At 43.3% G+C, this 27,612-nt stretch overlaps 1 protein-coding gene and 1 non-coding gene across 5 annotated transcripts in view; one reads left to right on the forward strand and one right to left on the reverse strand.

Annotated features, from left to right (window-relative positions):
• Positions 1–750: 750 nt before the first annotated feature.
• Positions 751–27,612, forward strand: part of Kat6b (lysine acetyltransferase 6B) — a 174,095-nt gene continuing 147,233 nt past the window's right edge. Inside the window, exons 1-2 of one of the 4 annotated variants that reach the window (XM_048426388.3) lie at positions 751–867; positions 17,872–18,725. In XM_048426388.3, coding sequence (XP_048282345.2) covers positions 18,105–18,725 — 621 coding nt within the window. In that variant the 5' untranslated portion in view covers positions 751–867; positions 17,872–18,104. Of the gene's footprint in view, positions 868–1,636; positions 1,983–17,871; positions 18,726–27,612 lie in introns of those variants that run through there. The other 3 variants (XM_048426387.3, XM_087911939.1, XM_087911940.1) reach the window with 3 other exon arrangements.
• LOC125395222 (U6 spliceosomal RNA) lies at positions 6,087–6,193 on the reverse strand. Its single transcript, XR_007230502.2, has one exon. It is a non-coding gene; the product is annotated as a U6 spliceosomal RNA (small nuclear RNA).

The raw sequence follows: 27,612 nt of genomic DNA on the forward strand, positions 1-27,612 counted from the left end.
CGGGGGCCCAGGGGAAGCCTGGAAAACCGAACTTCACCATCAGCCTTCCTTGCAGCGCAGGGTAAAGACGGGGGAAGGGTCCCCCCAGCGATCCCCCCCACTCCCTGTCCCTCTGCCATCCAGCTGCACAGTTCAGGAAGCACCCAGAACGCAGCTCCGAGCTCGCCAGCCCCTCTCAGGCCGGGAGAGGGCATCCTGAGGGGCAGCTTCCCTCTCCAGCCGGAGCCTGACATCCCCACTCCCACCCGAGGATGCCTGTCCGCAGTCGCTGAATGTCACTGCTCCCTCTTCCTCCCGATCAGGGTAGACACAGCTCCTAAGGCATCCCCACCCCAAAAACTGCCGCGGTCGCCCGAGGGTACGAAGCCCTGGAGAAGGACGAAGTTTGGGGCCCTCGGCGGCGGGAGGGGGGCGCGTTTGAGAAGACCGCACCTCAGTCCCAGACCTGGCGGACACACTCCCCGCCCCAAAACGGCCCAGGCGTCCCCATCCTCTCGAGGACACCGGCATCCCGCCCTCCCCCGAGGGCGGTGAGCGGAGCCCCCCGGGGCGGAGGCAGGTACCCCTGGGGCGGAGACTGGGGCGGGCGGGGTCCGGGCTGCGCCCCCGGCCGGGCCAAGCGGGCTAGCGGGCGGTGCGGGGGGAGCGGGGCTGGGCGGCGCTGCCTCGGGCTCTGTGCGCCGCAGCCCGGAGCCGAGGAGGAGGAGGCGGAGAAGGAGGCGGCGGCGGTGGGTCCCGGGCGGGGGGAGCGCGGCGCTGCGGACCCGGGCGGCTGGCAAAGGACGAGGCGGAGGCTGAGGAAGGCAGCGGGGAGACCCGGGCTGCAGCAACAAAGGGCAGCAAGCGATTGGCCGGTCTGCGGGCGAGGTTAGCCGGGGGACCAGGGTGGCCAGAGGCAGCGGCGAATGGTGCACGTGCTTGCAGACACGGGCGAGTGCGGAGCCGGGGGTGCACGCCCGGCGGGTAGGGGGCTTGCACCCCTCCTCCTGGGATGGCGAGGAGGCTGCAGCGAGATCGTTCCGCCTGCACCCGGCCTGGGGCTGGCAGGGTAGGGGGTATGTGTTGGGGGTAGGATGCGAGCCAGGGGGCGGGCGAGTAGTCGCCCGGGACCGGACAGGAGAGAGGGTGGAGGAGGGGGCGGGATGGAACGCTCCGGGCGGCGCGCCCGTCCGCGCGTTCCTCCGCGGGAGCTGGCGACTGAGAACCTCGAATTTTAACTTCGCGTGCCCGCCCGCGCGCGCCCGCCTGCGCCCACCCCTAAATCCTGCGGCCGCCGCCAGCGATCAGCTCTCACACAAACTTTAGCTGCGGGCTAGGGGCTTTGGGGTTGAGTGGGGGAGGGGGAGAGGAAAAAGGCTCCTGATTGGCGTCGTAGACAGCCAATAAGGCCAAGCGTCTCTGCTGCGCCGAGATCCAATCCATTTCTAGAGGTAGAGGGGGCGGGTAGGTGGAAGTAGAGGTGGCGCGGTGTCTGCGCGAGAGAAAAAGGGCTGGACCAATAGGTGCCCGGAAGAGGCGGGCCCCGCGGTCTGTTGATTGGTACTGGCAGCCGACCCTCCCCCGGGGTGGTGCCGGAGGTGTTGGGGGGGTGATGGGTCGAGAGGTGTGTCTATGTGGAGGCGAGATGACCGGCAGGAACTTGCCCCAATGGGGGGCAGAGTGCTTAGTGAGCGGGTGACGGACAGACCTGTAGGCCAACGGTTGGCCTTAAGTGTTCGCGGTCTCGTCCAATGGAACGGCGCCGGGGCGGGGCCGCGGCTCGGGTTTAATGAGACTCCATTGGGCTGTAATCAGTGTCATGTCGGATTCATGTCAACGACAACAACAGGGGGACACAAAATGGCGGCGGCTTAGCTCCTACCCCTGGCGGCGGCGGCAGCGGTGGCGGGGTCGACGGCACCTCCTCCAGGCGGCAGCCACGGCTTCTTTCTCAGGCAGCGGCAGCGCCCCCGGCAGGCGCGGTGGTGGTGGCGCGCGGCCAGGTCTGTCACCCTCCCCGCACGTTCCCAGGGGGAGGAGACTGGGCGGGCGGGGGACCGACGGGGGGTGCCGGGAACCCCGACGCCCCTCCCACAGGCCTCTGCGCGAGGGTCACCGCGGGGCCGCTTGGGGTCAGGCTGCCCCTGAGCGTGACGGTAGGGGGCGGGGGGAATAGGCTCCGCCCCTGCCCGAGCCTCCGGGGCAAGGGGCGGGGCTCACTAGTGGGAGGGCGGGACAAAGCCGAGTAGGGCGGGGCTGAGGTATGGGAAGGAGGGGGCTGGGAGGGGATTTCTGTGCGTGAGGTAACTGGTAGGCTCGGTAGAGGGGTCAGACGAGGGCGTAGGCAGGATTGGAGAATGGAAGAGGGCTGGGAAACTGGAGGTGTGGAAGCCGGCTGAGTAGGGAGGGCCGAGATTTTGGTGTGGGAAGGGGACCTAGGGTTGTGTGAAGGGCTGATGAAGAGCTGCAGACCGGCGACTTTGCAGTTAATTGGGAACACGCTAAGGATCAGTTTGGGTGTGGTAGATGTGGAGTTGAGAGAGCATTGTTGAGTGGGTGTTGGACTGGGGACCGGGTCTTGCCTCATGAGGCAGGTACGATTGCTGTGATCGGAAAGAAGAATTAGGCTGAATCCTCATGTTGGGATAGACTAGAGATTTGCTGGCTCGTAATGAAACATGACGAAAACAGAAGGATGGGATAGTTAAGTTTGGCAGGCTTTCTATAAGATGATGTTAAGGTAGCAGGAAAGAATAATGGGGAGGGTGTGGGAGAGTGATTGCTTTTAATTTGCAAAAATCTGTTATTAGTAGATCAACTTATCGGGACAGGTAATTCAGAGGATTACGGAAAGTCTGCGGCTGTGAAGAAAGTAGGCAGGACTGGGTAAGAGGTCTGGGTGGGTGTGATTTGATGGACTGAGCCAAGGAAGGTGTTGGAAGCTCTCATTTGATAGGCTAGGGTTGTCTGGAGTAAACTTGAGCCAAGTCTTGAAGGTGCGGCAGGAACTGGAAAAGCACAGAGTGTCCTAGGAAGAGAGCTGGAGGCTTGCTACCTTGGGCAAGGACATTTGATATTTTTGAATTTGGTAGCACTTTGGTTTGGGCAGGGTTCAGGGAGTGATGGGAGCTGGCAGGGTAAATGCAGAAGGACAGATTAATGACCATCTATTCTCCATGGAGGGGTTTAATACCTGCAGTTGGGAGAGAGTGTTGTCATGGCAGAGTAGTAGAGGTTATAAAGGGGCAGTGGTAAGGAATTACAGACATGAGCCAAGTACACCGGGAATTCAAGGTAGAGAGAGTTTACATGCAGAACTGTATGGCCAAGAGGGAGACGTAGCGAATGGAACTTAGTTGTGCGGGCATAGTGTTAGCTTTTTGTATTCTAATAAATAGTGTACACACACACATAAAGGTATGCATACACATTTTGTGCATGTGGTACATACACAAGTTTACTCACGTTCAGAGGACAGGGCAGGGCATAGAGTGTCTTCACGATCCCTCACTATCTCATGCTCTAGCTCTTGTCTCGATACAGGTTCTCTTTGAATTGAAAGCTGGCCATTTTTGCTAGACTGGCTGATCTGCCAGTGAGCCTCTTGAGGCTGCCTGTCTCCACCCTCCATTGCTGGGATGACAGGCAATCTAAACCATGGGTTGAACTCGGTCCCAGCCCCAATAAATTGTATTTTTAGAAAATACGTCCTTCCTCTCGTGCTAGTATATCCTAAACTTTCTGATGTAACTCTGAAATAAAACATTTGATTGCTTCCTTATTACAAATTAATTACACATGTACCAAAATGAATTTGAGTTGTTTTTAAGAAGGAATGGGCAAGGCACCTGTAACCTCTAGGCCAGCTTTGAGACAAGCCTGGGTAGGTAAGACCTTGTGTTTAAATGGGCAAATCAATAAATAAGGAAGGAAAGTTTCAACTTAAAGGAGGAATTTAGATGACATGATCAGCTGAACTTTTGACTTTTGGCTGCATCTGGGTCTCTGGGTAGATGTTTAGTGACTGTATTTTGTTTTATGGGCTAATGGACTACTTGTGAATACAGGTGTCAGAGGTAAGACATGTGAATGAAAAGTAAATAGAGTGGGTGGAGGAAGTTTAACAAGTTATTATTATTATTTGGTTTTGTTTTTGTTTTTACATACTAACCCCAGTTCCCCGTCTTTCCCCCTTTTCTGCTCCCCTTACTTGGGTTTTTGAGACAAGGTTTCTCTGTGTAATAGCTCTGGCTGTCGTGGAACTTGATTTGTAGACCAGGCTGGCCTCGAACTCACAGAGATCCACCTGCCTCTGCCTCCTGAGTGTTGGGATTAAAGGTATGCACCATGGTGCCCAGTTTAGCTTTTAAAATTTTAGCGAGTCTAAATTTTGAGTAGTAAGCAGATTGAACAGTTTTTCATGTATTAATATTTGGCTTTCCCCATTTGTAAAGTTCCCATCCCCTCTTACTGAGTCTTTTATTATTACTTAAAAGTTCTTCTTTTAAATGTTGTTCTTTGATAATTTGTTTACATGTATTTATTTTGTTTGTATGCATATGAGGTCATTTGTATGCATGTGGGTCATGCACCATGATTCATGTGTGTGGAGGTCAAAGAATAACTTGGGAGTCAGTTCTCCTTCCACAATATAGGTCCCTGGGATGGAGCGCAAGTCAAGCTTAGCAGGTTTGATGGCGGGTACCATTATTCTTTGCCACTACATTGACCTGGAAGTTCTTTATTTATGGTGAATACAAGTCCTTTTTCCTGTGTGTATGTCACAAATACCTTTTCAATGTATGACTTTCCATCTCACTCTCTTTATGATGTCTTTCAGTGAACTGAAGTTCTTAATTTTAATAGAGTCAGACTTATTGGTCCTATCTTTATGGGTAGTGCCTTTGTGTCTTATTTTAAAGAGTATTTCCTACCCACCCTGAAGTCACAAGTTGTTCCTCTGTGGAGTGCTAGCTCCTGAAATCTTTACTGACTTTCTAAGATGTGTAACTGAGGAAAACACTCTTTGGCCCCAGCTTGCCACTGCAAATCTATGCTTGCTTTTCTTCACGTTTTTCTGTTCCCTGTCTTGAATTTCTGCACATCTGCAACTACAGCTAAGGGCCAGGTGCTGCCTTCTCTAGTCTCTTAGGAAAGATGCTCATATAGACAGAAGTGCAGCCGGATTAGATTTTACAGGCCTCCAGCTGACTGTATTACCCTTTGCCTTTTATGAGCTAGTGTTTTATTGTGCTCCTGCTATGGGTTTGCTACTGTCTGTGCTTCTTTCATGTCTGTTATCTCAGTAAAACAGCCTTATATTCTCATTTTTACACATGAGAACCTGAGACATAAATTGATTTACTAACATCCCCAATATTCCCACAGTTTAAGTAGCAAAGTGGAAACGGGACTGCAAACTTCCATATACTTCTCTGTTTTGTTTTTTGAGACAGTTTCTCTGTGTAGTCCTGGTTGTCCCAGAACTCACTTAGTAGACCAGGCTGACCTTGAACTCAGGTCTACCTGCCTGTGCTCTGAGTGTTGGGACTAAAAGTGTGTATCACCATGTTCCAACTTGTGGAATAAGATTTCTGAAGCCTCTTTTTAAAACCTTTTTTTTGGTTTTTCAAGACAGGGTTTCCCAGGTGCTGGGATTAAAGGCATGCGCCACCACCGCCTGGCTTAAAAACTTCATAACCAAAGAGAATTTCCTCCTTCCCTTGCTATATGTATTTAATTTTGGTTTGGGTGGTGGTGAGTGTCTGTCTCGGAGCTGCTTCCAAGCTAGGTAAGTATTCTATCATTGAGTTAGACCCTCAGTCCCAACCAACTTAGAGGAATGACCAGACAGACATCATGCCTGGCTCCCAGCTTCCATCCTCTTAGTGTGACATGTCCTAACTAAGGCACGTATTGTGAACGTGAAGTGCAGCATTAGATCAGAGTAGCCAGTAGGCTTTATGTGACTCGTGGGTGAGTTAGAGACCGGCTTCCTGGTTCCAGCTTCAGAACCTGAGGCAGGAGGATCCGAGGATGTTTCCTGTGGCTATATACCGCCACTTTCAAAAGTTGATTTATAGTTCTCTTGACATTTGTTTTTTGTTTTTTATTTAATTTTTTCCACGAATTTGCATGTCATTCTTGTGCAGGGGCCATGCTAATCTTCTCTGTATCGTTCCAATTTTAGTGTATATGCTGCCGAAGTGAGCACTATTTTAAGTTTTTGAGACATGGTCTTACCATGTACCCTTCACTGCCCTGTAATTCAGAGAAATCTATCTGCCTCTGCTGTCAGAAGGTGTATATGTGTTACTGTGGCCAGGTATTTATTTTACTTCTAAAAATTTTATTTTTATAAATTTTTATTTTTTTTCTGCCGGGCAGTGGTAATACACGCCTTTAATTCTAGCACTTGGGAGGCAGAGGCAGGAGGATCTCAGTGAGTTCTAGGCCAGCCTGGTCTACAAAGTAAGTTCTAGGACAGCCAGGAATATTATGCAGAGAAACCCTGTCTTGAAAACCAAAAAGAAAAAAGGGAAAAAAAGTTATTTATTTGTCTCTCTCTCTCTCTCTCTCTCTCTCTCTCTCTCTCTCTGTGTGTGTGTGTGTGTGTGTGTGTGTGTGTGTGTTTGTGTGTGTGAGAGAGAGACAGAGAGATCTGTGCTGGACATGCTTGTGGGAATCTATTATCTCCTTCCATCATGTGGGTTCTGGGGATCAAATTGAGGTGAGAAGCATTCTGAGCTGTTTTACGGGCCCAATTTTTTGAGTTTTAAAGGAACTCTTATTTGTTATCTAGGTATATGGGGTGTCTGTCCTGAAGGAACTAGCCCAGTCCTGGAGTGACTTGTCTCTCTGTGTGTGTTTGCGTATGTGTGGGCTCACAAGTGTTTTCAGAAGGCCTGGAGTTAACAGTGGGTGTCTACCTTTTATATAATGAGACTTGGTTTCTTTATTGAATGCAGAGAGCTCACTGATAATGGCTAGTCTGGCCAACTGGACCACTGCTCCCATCTGTCTTTTTTGTGGATTTTGGGGCTTGGGACAAGTGCTAGACCTATTATTCCTCAGCCTTAAGAATCATCTTTAAAATTCGGATTACTTCTTTTTTTTAGAGACAGGACTCAATGTATCTCAGACTGGTCTTGAACTAATTCTCCTGGGATTACAGTCTTGCATAACACCCAGCAAATTATTTCTTAATACATTGTTCTTTGTCATTAAAAACTGAATAAAGCTAACTTTCAATTAGAGAGAAACTTAGGATTGAGTAGAAAAATGTAAATGTTAGAAAGAGTCTAAATGTAGTTGATTATTTTTTAAGTGGAATGCTTAGTTATCATAATTACTAATCAGTGCTGGCTTCAAAGGCCTGCCCGACTTGTGATGACTTTTCATCTTGCTTCAAATCCTCCCTTTTACAAGGGATCGGATTTCCTGTGGTGTTCCTAACAGTGTGATTAAATTTTCAAGACTGAAACTGTTGAGCACTTAAATGCAAGAATGACGGTGCAGACCTCATTCATGGCTTCAACCAGGAGACTTGGGACCTGTCCCTACTAATTTATGATGATGATGTTGAAACCAATCTTTGCTAGGGATTATGGAAGCCATAATAGTTTATTGATGATTCAGTTATTGTTTGTTGAAGCAGATTTACACAATTATAGTTTAATGACATAACAAGGGTGTTGTCAACTAGGAAAGCATGACATGAAAACTTAAGCTTACAATTCATATGATATGTATTAGTTGAAATGATAATTTTCATGGTGATTTAGTCTCTTAGAAATCCTTGGAAACATTATTAGCTTATGAAATTATGAATTTGAATTATGAAATTGAAAACTATGTTAATGAGTAGTAGGAAGGAACTTAATATTCCTCTAAAAAGATTGGGGATTAGAAATTCAGTCAGCTAGCATGAATCAAGTGCCTGCTTTTGGACTTGCTGTTGCCTGAGACTCATAAATTGAAACTAGATCCATGTTTGAAAGGATGAAACAGTGCATGTTTTGGTTTCTTTGTCATGCCATCATTGTAGTGGACAGATGTCACCAGAATGATTCAGACATTTAACATATTTGTGTATGTATGTTGTCCCTACATATGTGCACTTTGCTTTTGGTGTCAAATGTTCCTACTTAAAAGTTTTTGCAGCCTAATAAACCTCTCTGCCGATACAATAATCCAAATCAGACCAAATCAAACCAAATTAGAAAAAGCCCAAGTTTAATGGATATTAGGGCTCCCTCGTGACCTTCCAGTACCCCAGGGATGGAGATGGGGAAAGGAAGACTGGAAAACCATGTGTTCGGTGTTGGGGGGGCAGTTTAAATACCCTGTAGGAGTGATCTTGAGCATCTCTGAGGAAGGGGCCACCGTTTGACAGGCTTTCTTGAAGGTGGAGTCTGGACTGAGGCATCTCCCAGGGGAGGGGGCTTGGAATGGAACTTTCTACCCAAACATTCCAGACTCCTTGGATATACCCAACACCTATCTTACCTATTTGATAGGTCACATTTAGATGCATTTAGTCTCAGCTAACTTTTTCCTCTTGTTCTCTCTCCCTCCCTCTCGGCCTCTCCCCTCCCTCTCTGTCTCTCTATCTCTCTCTCATTCCTGCCCCCACCCCCTCACCCATTTTTTTTGTTTGTTTGTTTTTGTTTTTGCTGTATAGTTCAACTGGGCTCAACTTGAGAGCTTGGCTACCTACAAAAGGATCCCAGTTCCTTAGATAGTCCACGCTGGTCTTGAACTTGAACTTGGTCTTGTCTCAGCCTCCCAAATGTTGGGGGTCATAGGCATTAGCCACTACACTATGAATTCACTGCCAGCCTGGGCTTTATAATGAGTTAGTTCCTCTACAGTCTAGAATATAGTGTCAGACCATGTCTCAAAAAACCCAAATCAACCAAACAAACCTCAAACAGGCATTGGTCCTGTTTTGATTAGTTATAGCCCTGAAAGTAGAGCATGTGGAGATGAATCAAGCATGAGTCCTCGTCCTGTGGTAGTTGGAATGAGAGTGGATTCCATAGGCTCATATGTTTGAATATATGATTCCCAGTTGGTGGAACTGTTTGGGAAAGATTAGGAGGTGTGGCCTTATTGGATGCAGTGTGTCACTGGGGGCAGGCTTAAGGTTCAGAAGCCCACCTCTTGTTAACTCTCTTTGCCCACTGTTTGCTGATAAGGATGTAAGTTTTGGCTACTGCTCCACTGCCGTGCTCTCCACCGTGATGGTCATGGACTCTAACCCTCTAGAATCATGTGTCCCAAATCAAATGTCCGTCCTTCCTTCTTCCCTCCCTCCCTCCCTCCCTCCCTCCCTCCCTCCCTCCCTCCCTCCCTCCCTCCCTCCCTCCCTTTCTTTCCTTTTTAGGAATAGATTTCACTCTGTATCTCTGACTGTCCTGGAACTCCATGTAGACCAGGCTCCCCTCATACTTACAGAGATCTGTCTGCCTCTGCCTCCCATGTGCTCGAATTAAAGTTATGTACTACTATGACTGGCTTAAATGCTGTCTTACATAAATTGCCTAGGCCATTGTGTTTTAGTCATAGCAATTAAAAAATAACTGAGACAGCTCCCAATAATTGTATAATTGGTCAGTGCTAATGAGTATAATACAAAATGGACATGAATTTCAAGATGGGTAGAAAACTGAAAGTGTCCGGCCACACATGTGTGGGATTTGTTGGGGTGTTGGGTGTTGATGGAATTGACTTGGCAGGTATCCTAAGTTCCATATTGTTTATTTTATACTTACTTACTTTCCTTTTGAGAAAAATTCTTGCTGTGTAGGCCATGCTAGCTCCCTGGACTCTCAGATTTTGAGTACAGGCATGTGGTACTGTGTCAGGCTCTCAGCATTATTTTTCCAAGTTCAACTGAAACACCCTGACTGGGAGGGTGTCCCACTTTGGGATCCAGAAAGTTGACTTCAAACTCGTATAGCCAAGGATGACCTTGAACTTTTGATTTTCCTGTCTTTGAGTGCTGGAATACAGGTTTGTGCTAACAGACCTGGCTTTCTGTAGTGCTGGGAATTGAACCCAGGGTTTTGTTCATGCTAGGCAAGCAACTCTACCAATGGAGCTACATTCTCCAGTCCCTAGTTCTTTTCATTTTATTTTTTATTTCTTTTAATATTTATTTATTTCCCCTTTTGAGACAGGATCTCACATAGCTCAGACTGTTCTGGAGCTCACTATGTAGACCAGGCTGGCCTTGAACTCACAGAGATCCCCTTGTCTCTGCCTCCCGAGTGCTGGGTTTGACAGCATGCATCACTATGCCTGGTTTCATTTAGTTTTAAAAACATTCCTTAATAATTTATGAAGTTAAGATTCATATAATTCATTTTATTGTCATTTTTGTGGGAAAGTTTCAGTCTGTATCTCAGGCTAGCTTGAAACTCATCTGTAGCCCAGGCTGACCTTGAACTCTTGGCAAGTGCTAGGATTATAGATGTGAGCTGTTATTCTGGTGATAAATATTGTATTTTTATCTTTTATTTTATTTTGGTTTTTTGAGGCAGGATTTCTCTGTATGTATCCTTGGCTGTGCCTCCCAAGTGCTGGGATTAAAGGTTTGCACCACCACCACTTAACTAATATGACTGTGATATCTGACCCTTGTGTCACTTTTTTTACAGTATAGTATGTTCCAGTGTTCATCCATATTGTAGTAGTATATATCAATCTTTAATTTTTCTTTTTTGTAGTTGAATAATTATGGAACTATTTTACCACATTTTATCTGTTTTGCTGTAAGTGGATTTTTTTTTAACCTTTGGGTATTGTGAACAATGCTGTTAAGAACATGTTTTTGTTTGTATTTGTTGGAGAAGCTGTTCTCAGTTTTTTCAGGGATCCAGCATGAAGAGATTCTCAGGGATCATGATAATCTTCTCTTTAGCGTTTTGAGGCCTTGCCACGCTATACTTTGTTACTTCGTAGTTGATTCTTGCACGTTCTGTTCTGACTCTACTTTGCCTTTCCCATGGCACCTGCCAGAAGACCAGGCGTAGGGCAGGATGCTGTGTCACTAAGTATTCATTGACTAGTTTCATGGCCTCAGCTCCCAGTTATTTTTTCAGGGAAATAGATGTATTCAGGCCTCGGCAGTGCCAAGCATCTCCGTGTGGATGGTTGTAAACCAGGGACACTGTTTTAACCCCTGTGCTACTTGGGTTGTGGTGGGTGGTGATGGAGGGAGCAGTCAAGGATTCTCCCATCAACAGCTTGTGCTGTGCTGTGGACAGGTAGTGTCAGCATTTGATGATGCTCACTCAGTTTATACAATGGTCTCTGAAAAAAAAAATCCTGGATTTATAAAAGTAAGAGAACTAAAAATACCAAGTCAGACCAGGATGATGAAAGATTAAACTCTGTTATTAACCTTTTGTGCTTCTACTACTGTTTTTGGCACATCTGTGATCTCATGACTTGAATATTGTGACACTAATTTTAAAACAACCCAGGTTTTCCTGATAGCTTAGAGGAGGTCACTCGTGATACTTCTGACTTAGCTTATACTGCTTCTAATATTTCTGAATAGTGTTGATATTTATGTAATGCCAGTGAGACTTAAAGCTCAGTGTTGGACCAAATGTTTCCTTAGATCTGTGCAGAATAGCTTGTAGTAAATGCTGTAAATAGGGTTGGTTATAAGGCTGCAAAATACAACCATATAATTTGCTGATATTTTTTAAACTAAAGATAAAATGTTTCATAACCACAGAAAATAGAAGAATTTAATTTAATATGGCATAAATCTTCTGAATTAATTTAGGATTACTTACTACCTTTTGGCAGCCTTTTACTTTAACTTTTAAGATTTTAATAGAAAAAAAAGAAAAGGGAATAATGATTTTAGGGTTTTAGTTGTGACTGAATGTCCTATCCACATCCAACAAGTCCTAGGAGTCTGCAGAAGAGAAGTGGTGTGGGTGATTTTGAGTTGGGGAAAATAAGTTTTATGTAGCTTTTTAATAAATTATGTATTTTTTCCGTATAGATTTGTCTATCTAGTTAGATACTGCTTTTAGATGAAAATGAAATTGGTTTTATTAGTGGGGTGTCAGAGACGAATCAGCCCTAGATTAAAGCCTTTGCAGTGGATAGTGTACACAGTAGATAATTTAGCTGAGAATTGGCGACAGGTAAGAAATTTCTGATTTTTTTTCCTTTTCCTAGCAGTATATATGTTTTTTAAACACCTGATTCAGCTTGTAGCAGAGAACCAATGAGCTGTGTATGCTTTTGCCTAATTAACTGTTGGTTGATATCAGATGGGAGCTGATTTTTGAGATTAAATTGAGGAGATGCATTCTCTGGGGCAGGAGAGGAGGCTCTGAGGTCATCTGGTCATTTGTGTAAGACTTAGGATACAAGTGTTTGTGATTTCTTTTTTCTCTTGGTCTTTGAAGTGAAAATGATCTCTGTTCCCTCAGCTGAGACTTTGTGAACTGCTGTGTCTTTCTCTTAGGTAAAGCTGTCAGCCATGGCTGTAGGCCATCTCCACAATAACTTACAAGTGTGTAAATGCTCGATGGCCTCTGGGACAAATAGTGAAGCTGCCTGGAAAAAGCTCAGTGCAGGGGAGGAGTCAGCTGTTGAGCCTGAGTTCACCTCTAGTTTGTTAGCTTTGCGGCCCTGTGTATTCGCTTCATGATTGTCTGTCTGTCTGTCTGTCTGTCTGTCTGTCTGTCTGTCTGTCTGTCTGTCTTTCCTTTTTTGGCTTTTTGAGACAGGGTTTCTCTGGGTAGCCTTAGCTGTCTTGGAACTCACTCTGTAGACCAGACTGGCTTTAAACTTACAGAGATCCTCCTGCCTCTGCCTCCTGAGTGCTGTTAGGACTTTTCCTTCTTCTTCTTCTTCTTTTTTAAGGGCTGTCATGAACCTAGCTTTAGATTTGAGACTGGGCTCACATCTACTAGAGTAAGAGTGACTTGGAGATTAGCAGGACCTCTGGAGTTTAGGATTCTGTACTTAGCACTTGTTTTCTTTATTCTTGCTCTATGGGTGTGCCACAGAGCACATCGTGGGGTCAGAGGAAAACTTTCAAGGGCCAGCTAGTTCTCCTTCCACTTCTGTGTGGCGTTCCAGGATGGACTCGGGTTGCTGGGCTTGGTGGCAAGTGCCTGCTACCTGCTGAGCCCTCTCACAGCCCGCAATGTAATCATATTGTTAATACAGATAATCTGTGAAAAGGAAATTGGAGAAGAGTCAGTTTTTTCTTTCTTTCTTTCTTTCTTTCTTTCTTTCTTTCTTTCTTTCTCTCTCTCTCTCTCTCTCTCCTCCTCCTTCTCTTCCTCCTCCTTTATTGAGTGAAGTGTACTTCTTTAAGCACTTTCCCAGGGCTTTTATTTCCTACCTTGGATTGCATATTTGTAAGTATCCTTCAGTGGTTGAAGCCCGGTGACTGTATCACCGAGTGCTCACCGGATGCTCACCGAATGCTCACCTCACTGCAGTTGCTGGAGATGGGCTTTATGTGAGCGCTGAGAGCTGTGAGATGGCTGTTGACTTAAGGGGTGTTCTTATGCCAAATAAATATTTACTTTCTTTCTTGCTTTTTCTTTTTCTTTTTTTTTTTTTTGTGTGTGTGTGTGGGGGGGAAGAGGATGTGCAGATTTGCTTGAAGACCTGGACAATGTTCTTTTTTTTTTTCTGTCATGGACTGTTAAAACATCTAGAGTTCCAATTCTGGTATTTTTTCCTATTTTATTACATTTTTAAGATATAAAATGTCAGTCTTGCTGACATTTGTTGGTAATGGATATGGGTGATTATTTTGGTTGTGGCCACTGGTTATGGCAAAAACTTGTCAGTAATGTAAATTTTGGGTGTATATTACTTGAGAAAAATGTTTTGCTTTACTGAATGCTCTTTTGCTTATATATCTATTATGCCTAAAAGTTACTTTGTGTTGCTGAGCAGTCTCTGTGACTGGGACATCTTCTCATCTGCTTCCTACAGGTGTGTTTGTAGGGTCAAATCAAATTCATTGTGATTCTTCCCGAATAAATGATGAAAGATGAAATAATTATTTGGATACAGTGAAATGTCTTCTAATACAATTCTTCTCCAAGCAGTTTCACTTTGGAGAGATGTATTTCCTGCTGTACACATTCTGACAAGAGATGCATCGTGCTTTCTATGTGGCTAAAAAAATTATCAGTTTTGTCCCTAAAGCACAGTGCTTCTTCAGGGCTAACGTCTGTCAGTGATTTATGTAACGGCACAAGATGGAGTACTTAGTACATTTGCAGATGACAGAGTCAAGATTCAGGCAGTCTTCAGCAGGTTGGAAGACAGTTCAGATCAACTTTGAGTTCTAGTATTTAAAAAGTCAGGGGTGGCTGAATGGTGGTGGCACACGCTTTTAATTCCACCACTCGTGAGTTCGAGGCCAGCTTGGTCTACAGAATGAGTTCCATGACAGCCAAGACTAAACAGAGAAACCCTGTATCGAACCCCCCCCCCAAAAAAAAGGCAGCCAGGGATGGTGGTGCATGCCTGTAAATTCAGCGTTTGGGAAGCTGAGGCAGTAGGTTTGCAGTGAGTTCAAGGTTAGCTTGGAGTACATAGTGAGTATATATCTACTAGCCAGGGCTAACAAGAGCGTGTGTTAAAAAAGAAACACCAAGAAGAAGAAATAAACAACAAGAATAACAACAAAATTCCAGGATTTCAAAGTTTTCTATAAGGAATGCTGGAAAGGTTTGGTTTGACAACCTCTTTGAAAAAAGATCTGGGTATTTGGTTGGGCTGTGTCCTCAGCACAGCCAGCATGACAGGGCTGGTAAGGGAGGAGTTCATGTAATATTGGGTTGCACTTTTAACTGAAAAACCCCTGGACTGTGTGCTTTTAAGGTCGATATTAGCAAAAGTAGTGAGCAGCCACCAGGCAGCTGTACTCAGAGATAGATCCAGGATATATAAAAGGGTGAAGGATCTAGGATGTCGGGGTTAAAGGGAAGGCTTATAAAGGTAGAAGAGGATTGGGTTAGTAGTAGTTTTTTATTTTTTAATTTTAAATTAACTCTTCAATTTTATTTTTTATGTGCATTGGTGTTTTTTCCTGCTTGTCTCTGTGAGGATATAGGATTCTCTGGAACTGGAGTTAACAGACAGTTGTGAACTGCCGTGTGGGTGCTGGGAGTTGAACCCCAGTCCTTTAGAAGAGCAGACAGTGCTCTTAACTGCTGAGCCATCTCTCCAGCTTCATGTTGGTAGTGGTTTTGTTTGTTTGTTTGTTTGTTTAAAGATACTTCTTTTCAAAGATTTGAAGTCCTGTTATATTGAAGAGATAGTAAAATGTCTTGGGATTGTTCCTGGGGAACTTTGACTAGTGTGTCAAAATCCCAGGGAGGTAGAGGCTTGTTCTCTCTTGTGAACAAGAAATTATTATGACTGTGGTAACCTCCAGAGGTGATGGGTTTTCAATCATGACGAGTAATTTAAGTGGTGATTTGGTGGCCTATTAGGGATATTGAATAAAGATCTTTTACTGGGCATCTGAAAGTTGGTCTGGATGACCTCTAAGGTGTCATCAGTCCCACGTTTCTAAACCCTAGAAGGGAAACACAGGGAGTTGACTGTACTGATCTGGAGAGAAAGCCCTTTTCAGGCCATTAGGTCAGGAGTTGAACGGGCCGATTTTTGAGTAATGCCAGGGTCTTTGAGTTCAAATGTTACATTCTTCAGTATCTATCTAAAGAATTTGAAATTTCTCTTGTTAGGTATATACATCTAAATCAACAACAATAAAACTTTAATTAATTTTATGTTTCATGAGACCCTGTTCTAAGTCTGTAGACACTGAGTTTAGTAAATATATATTATAATAGATAATTCTTTGTCCTGAATGTTAAGTGCTGTATGCAATGGATCCTGAACAATCCTGGAGGCTGTGTCTAATTGTCCCCTGTGGTTTCTGTTATCAGCAGTTAAAAATATTTCATGGAAAACTGGAGAAATGAACAATTTTCTTTGTAAATTTAAAATAACCTTTATTATTGTATATTAGGGTTTTCTTTTTTATTTAATTATTGTTAATGTGTATTGTTCCTGATTTGTAAATTAAGGTTTATTGTTGGTATGTAGGTGCAGGAGTAGCAAACCTGAATAGTAGCAGTATATATCAGGTGCAATATCTCTGTTCTGGGCTTCCACTGGGGGGGACTTGGAACTTAGCCCCAGGGTCAGTGGAATACTGTATGTGTGCTGCCCGTAGGGAAAGTGATCTGAGGCTTAGGTCACTTCACTCTGTACTTCTCCATTAGCAGTAATAGAGCTGCGGTGCAGAACCCTCTCAGTGTCTCTGCACAGGCAGAACTAGCTGAAGCAGCTGGCCACAGCACCTGTTCTCATCTGTACACTGTTGGGGTTGGGCTGGGATTCTAAAATAATGGCCCTTGAATTGAAGTGTGCTATTGGTTTTTATATCTTTGAGCCTTTTATGATTAGAATTGTGCTGACAATCACACGACTTGTTTTTTGGTTGTTATTTGTTTGGACAAAAAGTTTTACGTAGCTAAGACTGGCCTCAAACTCAGCCTTCCTGCCACTTCTTCTCAAATGCTAGGATTCCAGGTTTGTGCCATCACACCACACCTAGCAAAATGATGTTTCGTATGGACACGCTGTCACCTGGATAGAACAGGTGAAGATGTAGATGTTACTGGAGAACAGTAGGTTACCCCAGTTCCGAGGCCAGGATTATACTTACTACCAGATTGGAGAGCAGAAGTCTCGAGAGCACTGCTTCTTTGGCCAGATGGAGTCAGATTTGTAGGGATTTTCTTTCTATTGAGGTGTGGAATGAGCTGAACAGGTGTTAAGATAACTAGAACACTGCATTATTTAAAGGTGAAGGGTTTTGTTACTGTATTAGTTTCAGTTTGTCAACCTTTGCCCTAGAAGGTCTCAACCACAGATGCTATGCAGATCAGAGCACTAGAGTGTCTTGATTCCATACAAAGGGCTTAGGCTGGGAATTTTCTTATGTGAGAGAGCGGGGAAATCCCTTACCTAGCTCAACTCACGATTACTTTTTCATAAGTTTTTTTTAATTTCTAAAATTTATTTATTTATTTTTCCGAGACAAGGTCTCTCTGTAGCTCTTTTGGTGCCTGTCCTGGAACTAGCTCTTGTAGACCAGGCTGGTCTCGAACTCACAGAGGCCTGCCTGCCTCTGCCTCCCAGGTGCTGAGATTAAAGGTGTGCGCCACCCGCCTGGCCAAGTTTTTTTTTATTTTGAAACAGTTTCACTATGTAGCTCTTGGCTGGCTATGTAGAACAGGCTGTCTTCAAACTCTGTGATCTGCCTGCCTCTGCCTTCTGGGTGCTGGAATCAAAGCCGTACACTATGACTCCTGGCGTATATCTGTGATAGACATGTACTCTAGACTGCTTTCACATGGTTCTTTTGATAACAGGAATACATTTCCCACATTTTATTTATTTTGCTCTTTGAGGGGCAACACATAGCACAGCATGTGCGCAGAGGTCAGAGGACAACTTTCCTCTCACTTTGTGGGTCCCAGGGATGAACTCAGGTCATTGGTGCTGCACAGAAGCCTCTACCTGGCCAAGCTGTCTCCTGGGTAAATGGAATTCATTATTCATGTAACTTAGATGCGGTTTCTGAAATGCTTCTTAAAGTACTGCAGGTAAACAAAGAAAACCCTTTAAAAAATTCCTTTGTAGATTGTGACTGGTGTCTAGTTGGATGGTATCATCACTATGGCTGTGTTATACAGTATCTGCCTGCCAGTGTGTGTTCATTTTGCATCTGAAAAAAATAACACTGAAGAATCTTATTTTTAGAAGTTCCATTATTAAGAGCGCGTTCTCTCCTTTTTTATCCTTTAGGTCTTGATTTCCTAAAGATGTCTTTCACTTGAGGAGTGCAGTCCTTTCCATTGTCCACGTCGCCTGGCTGTCCTCTTCATCTCTTAAGGATGCTTGTCCCTAAGATGTTGCTTGACATGGGCTGGGATCCTTTGCCTCTTTGTTGAATTGTGACTTTCAAATGTGCAGGTTGTGTTAAATACAAGGAGAACCTCTATGGGTAACGTCTCTGTTGGAGAAGTCATTTGTCAACCATGGTAAAACTTGCAAACCCACTTTACACAGAGTGGATCCTTGAAGCAGTGCAGAAAATCAAAAAGCAAAAGCAACGGCCGTCTGAAGAGAGAATCTGCCATGCGGTCAGCACGTCCCATGGGTTGGATAAGAAGACAGTCTCTGAACAGCTGGAACTCAGTGTTCAGGATGGCTCAGTTCTCAAAGTCACCAACAAAGGCCTTGCTTCCTATAAGGACCCAGACAATCCTGGGCGCTTTTCAGCAGTTAAACCAGGCACTTTCCCCAAGTCAACCAAGGGGTCCAAAGGACCATGCAGTGATCTGCGCAATGTGGATTGGAACAGACTTTTAAAGAGAGCAATCGAAGGCCTTGAGGAGTCAAATGGCTCCTCCCTGAAGAACATCGAGAAGTATCTCAGAAGTCAGAGTGATCTCACAGGCACCACCAACCACCCAGCCTTTCAGCAGAGGCTCCGACTAGGGGCCAAGCGCGCTGTCAATAATGGGAGGTTACTGAAGGAAGGACCACAGTACAGGGTCAACTATGGGAACTCAGACGGCAAAGGAGCGCTCCAGTATCCCAGTGCTTTTCCATCCTCACTCCCGCCTGTCAGCCTTCTGCCCCATGAGAAAGACCAGGTGAGTGACACTGGAGTGTTTACCCACTGGAAATACTGCTGCTTTAACTTACACTTCTATTTAGGTTGTTCCATGTGGACAGGTGGTTCTCAACCTGTGGGTTGCGATCCCTTTGACGACCTTCCTATCTCCAAAAATATTTATATTACAATTCATAATAGTAACACAATTACAATTCTGAAGTAGCGGTGACAATAATTGTATGGTTGGGGGTCACCACAACATGAGAAACTGTGTTAAAGGGCTGCAGCGTTAGGAAGGTTGAGAACCACTGCTGTGGATGAAAGTTATGAATGGAGTTGGAGGAGACTAGTTGTTCTTGCCTTGAAGCTGCTTCTCTATTTTATATTAGCACATTTCACAGCATGATTTTTGAAAGCCATTTTATGATGTATTGAGGGCTTTCTCAGTAATTAAGAGTTAACATAATACTCACATGACTTGTTTTATGCTATAATTGCTAGATAAACCTTAATCTACCTTTCTCAAGCCTAAGAGAAGAGAAAAACCTCCATCCTTACTGTAATATTGATCATCTTTGCATTTTGGGAGTTGTTTTATTATGTGACCTAAATCCCTACTGTTTTAATTTAAATTCAAGTAGTCAGTGGGTGTCGGTGAATGTTATTTTGTCTTATTTGGTGGCTCTGGTTTAAAAAAAAAAAGATTTTTAATTGCATTTGTTTGTTTGTTTGTTTACTTTTGTGTATGTGTGCATTCATGCCTGCAAGCCTCAGTGCACATGTGGAGGTCTGGGGACTGTAGGAGCCAGTTTTCTCCTCCCGCTGTGTAGGTCCTGGAGGTCAAAGTCAGGTTGGCAGGGGTTATAGCAGGCACCTTACTTACTGAACCATCCTTCTGGCCCAAGGCTTTGTGTTGTTGTTATCGCTCTGTAAGTACGCGGCGAGTTCTGTTACTGCTGCGATTTTAAGCCTTCAGTTGATGTGGTTTTCTTGATTTTATTTCAGATGTACTGAATTAATCTCCAAAAGTCAAACTGAAGTAAAATGAGATATTGTAAAATCAAACCCTGCAGTTTTTGCATTCCTTTTTTGTCTTTTGGTTAAATACAATCATTGATAATAGTTAATTTTACATTTTAAAAACAACATTAACCCTTGTTAGTAGGAAGCAGTGGTGCCTGTAAACTGCATATCGAGAAAGGATTGAAAGCCATGTTTGGGCTCTGGGAAGGTGTCTGCCTGCCTGCCTGCCATGCCATGGGCCCTGGTCCCCTTTCTGCTTAGCTGGTAAGGGGGCCTAGCTCAGGAAGCTGAGTAAGATCACATCTTTGCACAGGTGCCTGGAGTCTAGAATGGATTCTGTTTGGTTTTCTTTGAGATAGGGTTTCTCTGTGTACCTCTGGCTGTCCTGGACTGCACTCTGTAGACCGAGCTGACCTAGAACTCACAGAGATCCTCCTGCCTCTGTCTCTCTGAATGCTGGGATTAAAGGTGTGGGTTTCTTAACCATATTTGTACCTTCTCAGTCTTATACAACATTTATTTATCTATTGATGGTGGTTGCACTAGATCAAAAAATGAAGTAAACTATGAAATTTTCTTCTTATAACTTTATTTTAAAAATGACAGTAAAACAACTAATTTAAATTCCTGAACACAGCCATTTAGACACCTCTGGTTTCTTTTTAAAACATTTAAAAATTTTTCACTTACTGTTACTTATTTATTTAGAGACAATACTTCACTATGTAGCTCTGGCTGTTCTGGAACTGTGTGTGTAAACCAGACTGGCCTCAAACAGATACCGGCCTGTTTTTCGGAGTGCTGAGGTTAAAGATGTGAGTCACAATGCCCATCTCCTTAAATATTTTAAATACATACACATACATGTTTATAAAGCATATACATACACATATGTATACAAAGCCTATGTATACATGTTTCATTACACATATGCTTTATGTATATGTGTATATATATATATATGTGCATGTATATATAGAGACATATATCTTATAAAGTTTCCTAGAGCCATTTCTTCATAACTTTGCTTGTATTTTTTTTCCTCAGCCATGGCAAAGTTTTATAATTATCAAGCACACGGGTCTAAGTTCATGTACTTGGCCAGTGTAGAGTCTTTGTAAATAACTATCTGGAGGCGTTTCTCCTTGTCCTGGAGGAGTCGGGATAGATTCTCCATAGTATCACTCCTTTTCTGCAACCTTGCCCACCATTTCTTGCTAACCTTATCATTTTCCTTCAGGCGTCATCTGTACAGAACTATTTTAGGTCTAAAGGAAAATTCCTGTTTGAAAGTGTCTCGTATGGAGAACAGAGCAGTCTATTGCTTAGTGTGCAATCGCAGCTGTTCTTTCTATGATGGAGATCTTTAAATTGTCAAGTTAGCATCACCGTTTAAGAAGGAAAGCTGAGAAAATGTGCTCCAGATATTTAATTGATGAAATCTGGGAATTAATTGTATCAAGTAATCATTTAAATTTTTGGTGGGATTTTATCACTGAGCTATCTATCTAGTCTCAACCAGTTATAGGTTTTTTTTTTTGTTTTTTTTTAGGTAGACCCTCATTATGAGTCCAATTCAAACTGTCTTGGAACTCACTAGCTAGCAGAGAGGCCTCAAAATCTTTTTTTTTTTTTTTTTTAAATTTGAGAGACAGGGTTTCACTACACAGAACACTGTATAAACCAGGCTGGCCTTGAACTTGCAGAGATCTGCCAGCTTCTGCCTCCTAAGTGCTGGGTTTAAAGGTGTGTGTCACCACCGCCTGGATCTTCCTCTGTTGCTCTCCATTGTGATTTTAGATGGGATCTCTCACTGATCCGGCTACATGGGCTAGCTAGAGAGCTTCCGGGACCCTCCTTTCTCCATCATCTCAAAGTTAGGATTGCAGATGTCCATCCGCTGTGCCCAGGCTTGTACATGAGTGCTGAGGATCTGAACTCAGATCCTTGTGTTTGTGTGGTGTGAGTACTGTACCCATGAAACCACCTCCCTCTCTCTCCCCAGTTTTGTAAACTATTGAGACATTGTTTCACTCGGTTGTCCTTGCTGACTTTGAATTTCCAACCCTACTGTCTTAGCCTCCCTAGTAACTGGAATTTCAGGTATGTCACCATGAGTGGCAGAATTTAGGACATGGATGGAGACTGTTTCTAGATAGTGCAATCTTAACTATAGTTTGAAATAATGTCTTCCAAAGAAACTGTTGTTGTGATTGCTTTTGAGTAGCTGAATGTCATTGTAAAAGAGAAAATTAAAACAATAGCTATTCTATAGGTGTGAGTGCTGGCCTCTTCCGAGTAGTTCACCTTACCTTTGGTCACAGTCACTGGGAGGAGGGGATTATTGTCTTGCTTTTTGAGGTGAAAAACTGAGATGCAAAGCTTAAGCAATTTGTTCAAGGTCAGTATAGCAGGTGAACAGTCAAGCCGAGATTCCACCCAGATAGTCTAAAGTCCAGAGCTCATTTGTTCCGGACAGTGTGCTCATGAGCAGCGGAAGTCCCTCTTACTGTTCTTCAGTCCGTCAGAAGCAGTTTCCCTCCTACAAGTAGATGAAATTTGGTAGTTATCTGATGAGCTTATTATATTTTTTCCAAGTAGGTACAGTTTATAATATTAGCAAACTTGAAATGCAGTGAGGAAATGGTAAATCTGTGCCTCATTAGATCTGACATCATCATCACTCCTATGCATGACTGCTGGGAGGAGCACAATAGAAGTTTATTAAAATAGACAGGCTCCTCCCTGGAATGCAGTTGCAGGACTTCTGATAGTCTAGAAGTCCACTTGGGTATTACCATTCTCACTTCTTAACACGAAATACTTTGTATTTATTTAAGAAGCTTCCTGTGGTGAGGTGGTATGGAAATGAATTAAACCACTGAAGATAAAACTTTATCTTTCACTCAACTAGGGAACTCCTAAAGGATAGTATTAATGTTTCTCATTAAAAGGGGTAAAGCTCAATTAGGTCAGATTATGAGGACTGTAGAAAGTCAAATATTCAGTTTGAAAGTCAAGACTTCAGTTATCACACTTTGTAGCAGTAAGATTCAATTTGCATATATGGGCTTTAGCATTTTTATGAAATCAGTTTAGTCCAGTTTTAAGCAGATTCCTTAGTATTTCACTTTATTGAGACTGCCATCCTAAAATTTATTAAATCTTGGTATGTTCCTAGTGCACTATAAAGTAGGGGCGCTCCCAATAATGCTTTTGAATTTTTTTCTTTAGGAGAGATGAAAGAAATGTTTTAGGAAAAACATGCGCATTGAGATTGTTGATAGGAAAAGGTTTTATAAAGGAGCACAGGTTCTTAGTGACAAACACTTGTGATGGTCTTGGCAGTTTATTTGTTCCCTCCTTCTCTATTTATTTTCAGTATTTTAAGGTGCAGTCTCCCAATCTAGTATAGGCTAGTCTCAAACATTATGTAGCCCAGGCTGACTGAATTCTCTGGCCTTAGCCTCCCAAGTGTCCCCCTCCCCCGCCCCCATGAATTTTGGGAGTTCTGGGCAGGGTAGTGTTTATCAGAGTGAAGGATTCCTATGCACAGACACATTTCTATCAGATTCTTTTATCAGACTACAAATGAGAGAATTTTATTTTTAGATTTTCTCCACTGTTTTCTCTAGTCCCGTTACCCTTGGCCTCCAGTAGACCTTCCTCATCATGTCTCTGGGACTTTTCCAGCTGTGAAAAGTTCCCTTTGTGAAGGATCTTTCACTAGTCCATATTGGTCATGATGTAGCAGAAGCCCTAGAGGAACTGTTCATAGTCTAAAGCAACTCTGTATTTTTTTTAAACTTGCCTTATTTCAGAGCCCCAGTGTCTTTCTGTGGACTTCAGTGAGAGCTGATGTCCTTTGTAGGGAAGATTTCTTGCTTTCAAAGAGTATTTAGCTGTATGTATTCAACTGAATGTTGGATAAAGCCTTAAATGTTATAAATATGGTCTTCAAAATCCTCAAATTTTACTATTGGCATGGATAAGAGTCAGTTTTAGAATAACGAAACATGAAAGATGAGGTGGATCAAATGCTCACAGTTCGAAGGTCAGGGAAGGAAGCTTGTGGTTCTTGTTCCTGTGTAATTAAGCTTCAGCTGTTGTTCAGAAGAGCTGCAGAGCCTTTGCGAGCAGGTAGTACAAGTCCCGGCTCTGTGGAGAGCTCTCGGCCTGTCTCCAGCTAGTCAGTCAGGTCAAGTGGAAGATGAAATGAGTGGCTGCTCTTCCTGTTGCACTTGAAGCATGACAGAGTGTTCTACTTTTGTACTGTTAGCAAGAGAGAACTTGTCTAGACTTCTCCTGAAGTAGATTTTGGGTAGAGGAGCAGCACCAGGGCAGACGATTTGATTGTTAAGGGTGTGGTAAACATTCTTGTAACTCCTTAGATCTTAGGTGTATTTGATGCTTTTGATACCTTTCCCACAACATTAATCCCATCCTGAATGAGCTCCAGCCTTGGGGAATTTATGCATGTATTCCCTGTACCTACATGACTTAGAACAGCCGGGGTACATGTGTGTGTGCATACGCACGCACTTGCACGATTGCTGGGAATGGAATGCAAGACCTTATGCTCATTAGGCAAACACTCCACTGCTGAGCCGGAGCCCTACTCTGATACTTTTAGTACCAAGGAAGTCAGTACTTTTAGCTTTGGAGTTATTTAACAGTTATGTGTTGTTTGCTGGCTTGTTCTTTTTTTATCTTGAATGGTAAAGATTTTATTTTTGTTTTCTCTTCAGACTTTAACAGATGATATACTTTAAATGTTTTCAGAATGGAAGTCTGTGGTTTTTTTTTCCCCTTGTGTGTCATCCCCAACACAGAGGAGATGTGTTGTTCTATCACTGAAGTGACGGTTTTGGTTGGAACATTCAGGATTTTGTTGTGTTTCTGTACTTCATTTTCTTGGACTTGAACATTAAACTACTGTAGATTTGGTAATTTTTCAGTCACACCAAGATTTACAGTCTGAATCTTCTCAGTACTTTCATCTCTCCCACTATTAATGTTTCACATAAACAGTAATTACCTTACCAAATTAGAGCTAGCTAATGAGTCAGCCATGTAATTTGATGATGACATTTTGTTAGCAGGGCCATGAGGAAAGTGTGTTTTTATTTGCATGTGGGTGCTCTTGCTGCTTTCAGGTGGTGACAGGAAGTTAGTATCATGTGCTAGAGGAAGAGGGATTCTTCTGCTCTGGTTTGGATCTCTTTGCTGAGAAGTTGCCAGAGGTGGGAAACTGCACATTATCGTTTTTTTTTTTATAAAAGTAAACATTATAATCAGTAGACTATAATGTGCACAGTGTGCTTTTTAATTTTATGAAAGGTTATGTTTTTAAAAATCTGCAGAACAAGGCAGACGGAAGTACTAGATAAATGATCCTAGGTTAAACTGAGACTGACCTCCACAGAGGTGCAGAGTAAACCCTAATCAGTGCTCTGAGGGGATCCAGGAAGGATTTGTGTTAATTTGACAAGTGGATTTAAAATTCTTCAGTTACTATTTTTCAGAAACCAGCTTTGTTCGTACATCCTTTTTCTAATTTGCTCCACTTTTGATCTTTGATAAACCAACTGCAATATTGTTTCATTAACAGACTTGACTGGTTAACAGATGTTTCTTTTGGCTTGATTGTGTCCTCTCACTATTAAAAACAGCATAGGCACTCAGAGAAACCATGCTGGGCCTTTTCCTGTCTAGCTAGACCGGCAGTTCAAAAGAGCAACTTAATTTCATTTACAAGTTCAGGTTTGTTTTTTTTTTTTTTATTCCTTGGTGTTATTCTGGTAAGCATGCAACGTTGTAGCTCATCAGAGAGCATTGTAGACACAGTCAGGGAGGTCTGTTCTAAGTCCTCCTTGCTTCCCTTCTGTCCAGCCCCTCACTCGTGTTGTTGTTAAAAGCATTGTTCAGGTTTAGCATGCAGGAAGAAAGGGATTCAGAATAGGTGATTGAGACATCATAGACTCTTCCACATTTCAGGGGAACAAGTGGGTTCAGTCTGAGGAATGGAGATCATTTCATCCCATCCTTTGATGTCAGAAAGCTGCCATATGGAGTGCAGCAAGGCCTGTGAGAAGGAGGTGAGCCTGAGTCTGGACTGCCTGTGATGTTCTCAGTGATGCGGGCTTGAAGCCAGAGGCAGTATGGTTTCTGTGGTAGTTTCTGATGTGATCCGTCCTGCTTTTTGTCCAGTTTCCTGCCATGCTTGTGACCCTCACCAGCCATAAATAGGAAGGATGAAGTTCAAAACAAGAGTGCAAAGATTTTATGGAACAGAAGAAGCAACAGAGGAGAAGAATGCACAAACTAAACCCAGTAACAGTGTCATCAAAGAGGATTCCTTCTTGATGTTTGACCTGTTTCTATGGTAGTTTAATGTTACACGTTTCGCTCTTATAACAAAACCCAGATTGTAGCTATTGAATTTGAATTGTGAGTAATACTACAGCGACTAATATGTACCTATGAAAGTGGAGGCTGTCTGAAGAGCACCCTGGGCAGGACGTGAGGATCTGGGAAAGGAGGACAGTGGACGGAGCCAGTGTACAGTTTCCTCCTTACCTTTCTAATTTAAAAAATTGTGCTAGCTGATTAAAATGCCACACTTTTTCACATGGGTTCATCAACTGTTAATATTATACCCTATTTATTTTTTCTTTTCTCTTCTAGAGAGAATGAATAAATGAATGTATATATGTATAATTTTTGAGCCCAGCTTAGTGACTCAAGCCTTTAATCCCAGCACTTGGGAGGCAGAGGCCAGCTTGGTCTCTATGCAGATTTCAGGTTAGCTAGAGCTGCATAGAGACAGACCCTGTTTCAAAACAAAACAGCAACAACAAACCAAACAGAAATTAAGTTTGGATGAACTATTGGAAAGTAAGTGGCAGATATTATTACATTATATTCTTAAACATTTTGTTAGGAATAAAGTCATCCGGTATAGTGCAGTGCTGTCACTCAGGTAAAATCTCCAGCAGTGAAGCCAGAGTGTTTACCCAATAGTCCTTATTTTCTCCAATGAACCTTAATGAACTTGATTTAGGACCCAGGAGTCAGCAAAGTTCACAGTTGCATTTGGTCATTATGATTCTGAGTAGAGAACAGCTTTTCCACTATTTCAGGAGACGTCAGTTTTGAAGAGTTGTCTTGCAGGATATCTTGAGTTGATAATTTTACTGGGGATTTGAACCCAGGGCCTCCTGAATGTAAGCATTGTATATATCACTGTATACAGAGGTACATTTTGAGCATCTAGATCTTCCTTTGTAGGAGCACTCTTCCTTTTGTGATTGGTAAGTACTCAGTGCAGTCTTGAGACCATGTGAGTAACCATTCACTCAGTGTGTATTACCTTTCCATCACTGCTTTGCTCACATAAACTCAGCATTTGAAGCACTGCGGCCTATCATCTATGGTTAAGTCTAGCGTGGCTCTCCTTTGTTAGAGGCTGACGCTCTAGCAGGGTCTTGTTTCCTTGCTTCTGTTCCTAGCTTCTAGGCTGTTTACTTGGTTGGAATCATGATTCCCTTCCTCTGTCATCAAGTGCTTGGCTTTAAAGGATGCATGGTATTAGAGTGGGTTCATTTGGTTAATACTGGTTAGCTTTTTCCCATTAGAGTCCTTGACTGGGAGTGGTGGGGCATGACTAATCCCAGCAGTCAGGAGGCCAAGGCAAGAGGATTGCTTCAGATTGAGGGCCAGTTTGGTCTCTGTAGTGAGACCCTATCTCAGCAAAACAATAAATAAACAAGCAAACAAACAAAGACCACCCTCTTTAGAGTTAAAAGCCCACATAAAGTATTAAGACCTTATTCCTATCTGCAAGGTTACTGCATTGACAAAGACAATATAAGTTCTGGGCATTAGGAAGTCTGGATGTT

The sequence above is a fragment of the Myodes glareolus genome, chromosome 12 (genome assembly GCF_982192425.1).
Source record: "Myodes glareolus chromosome 12, mMyoGla1.1, whole genome shotgun sequence".
Classification (NCBI taxonomy): Eukaryota; Metazoa; Chordata; class Mammalia; order Rodentia; family Cricetidae; genus Myodes; species Myodes glareolus.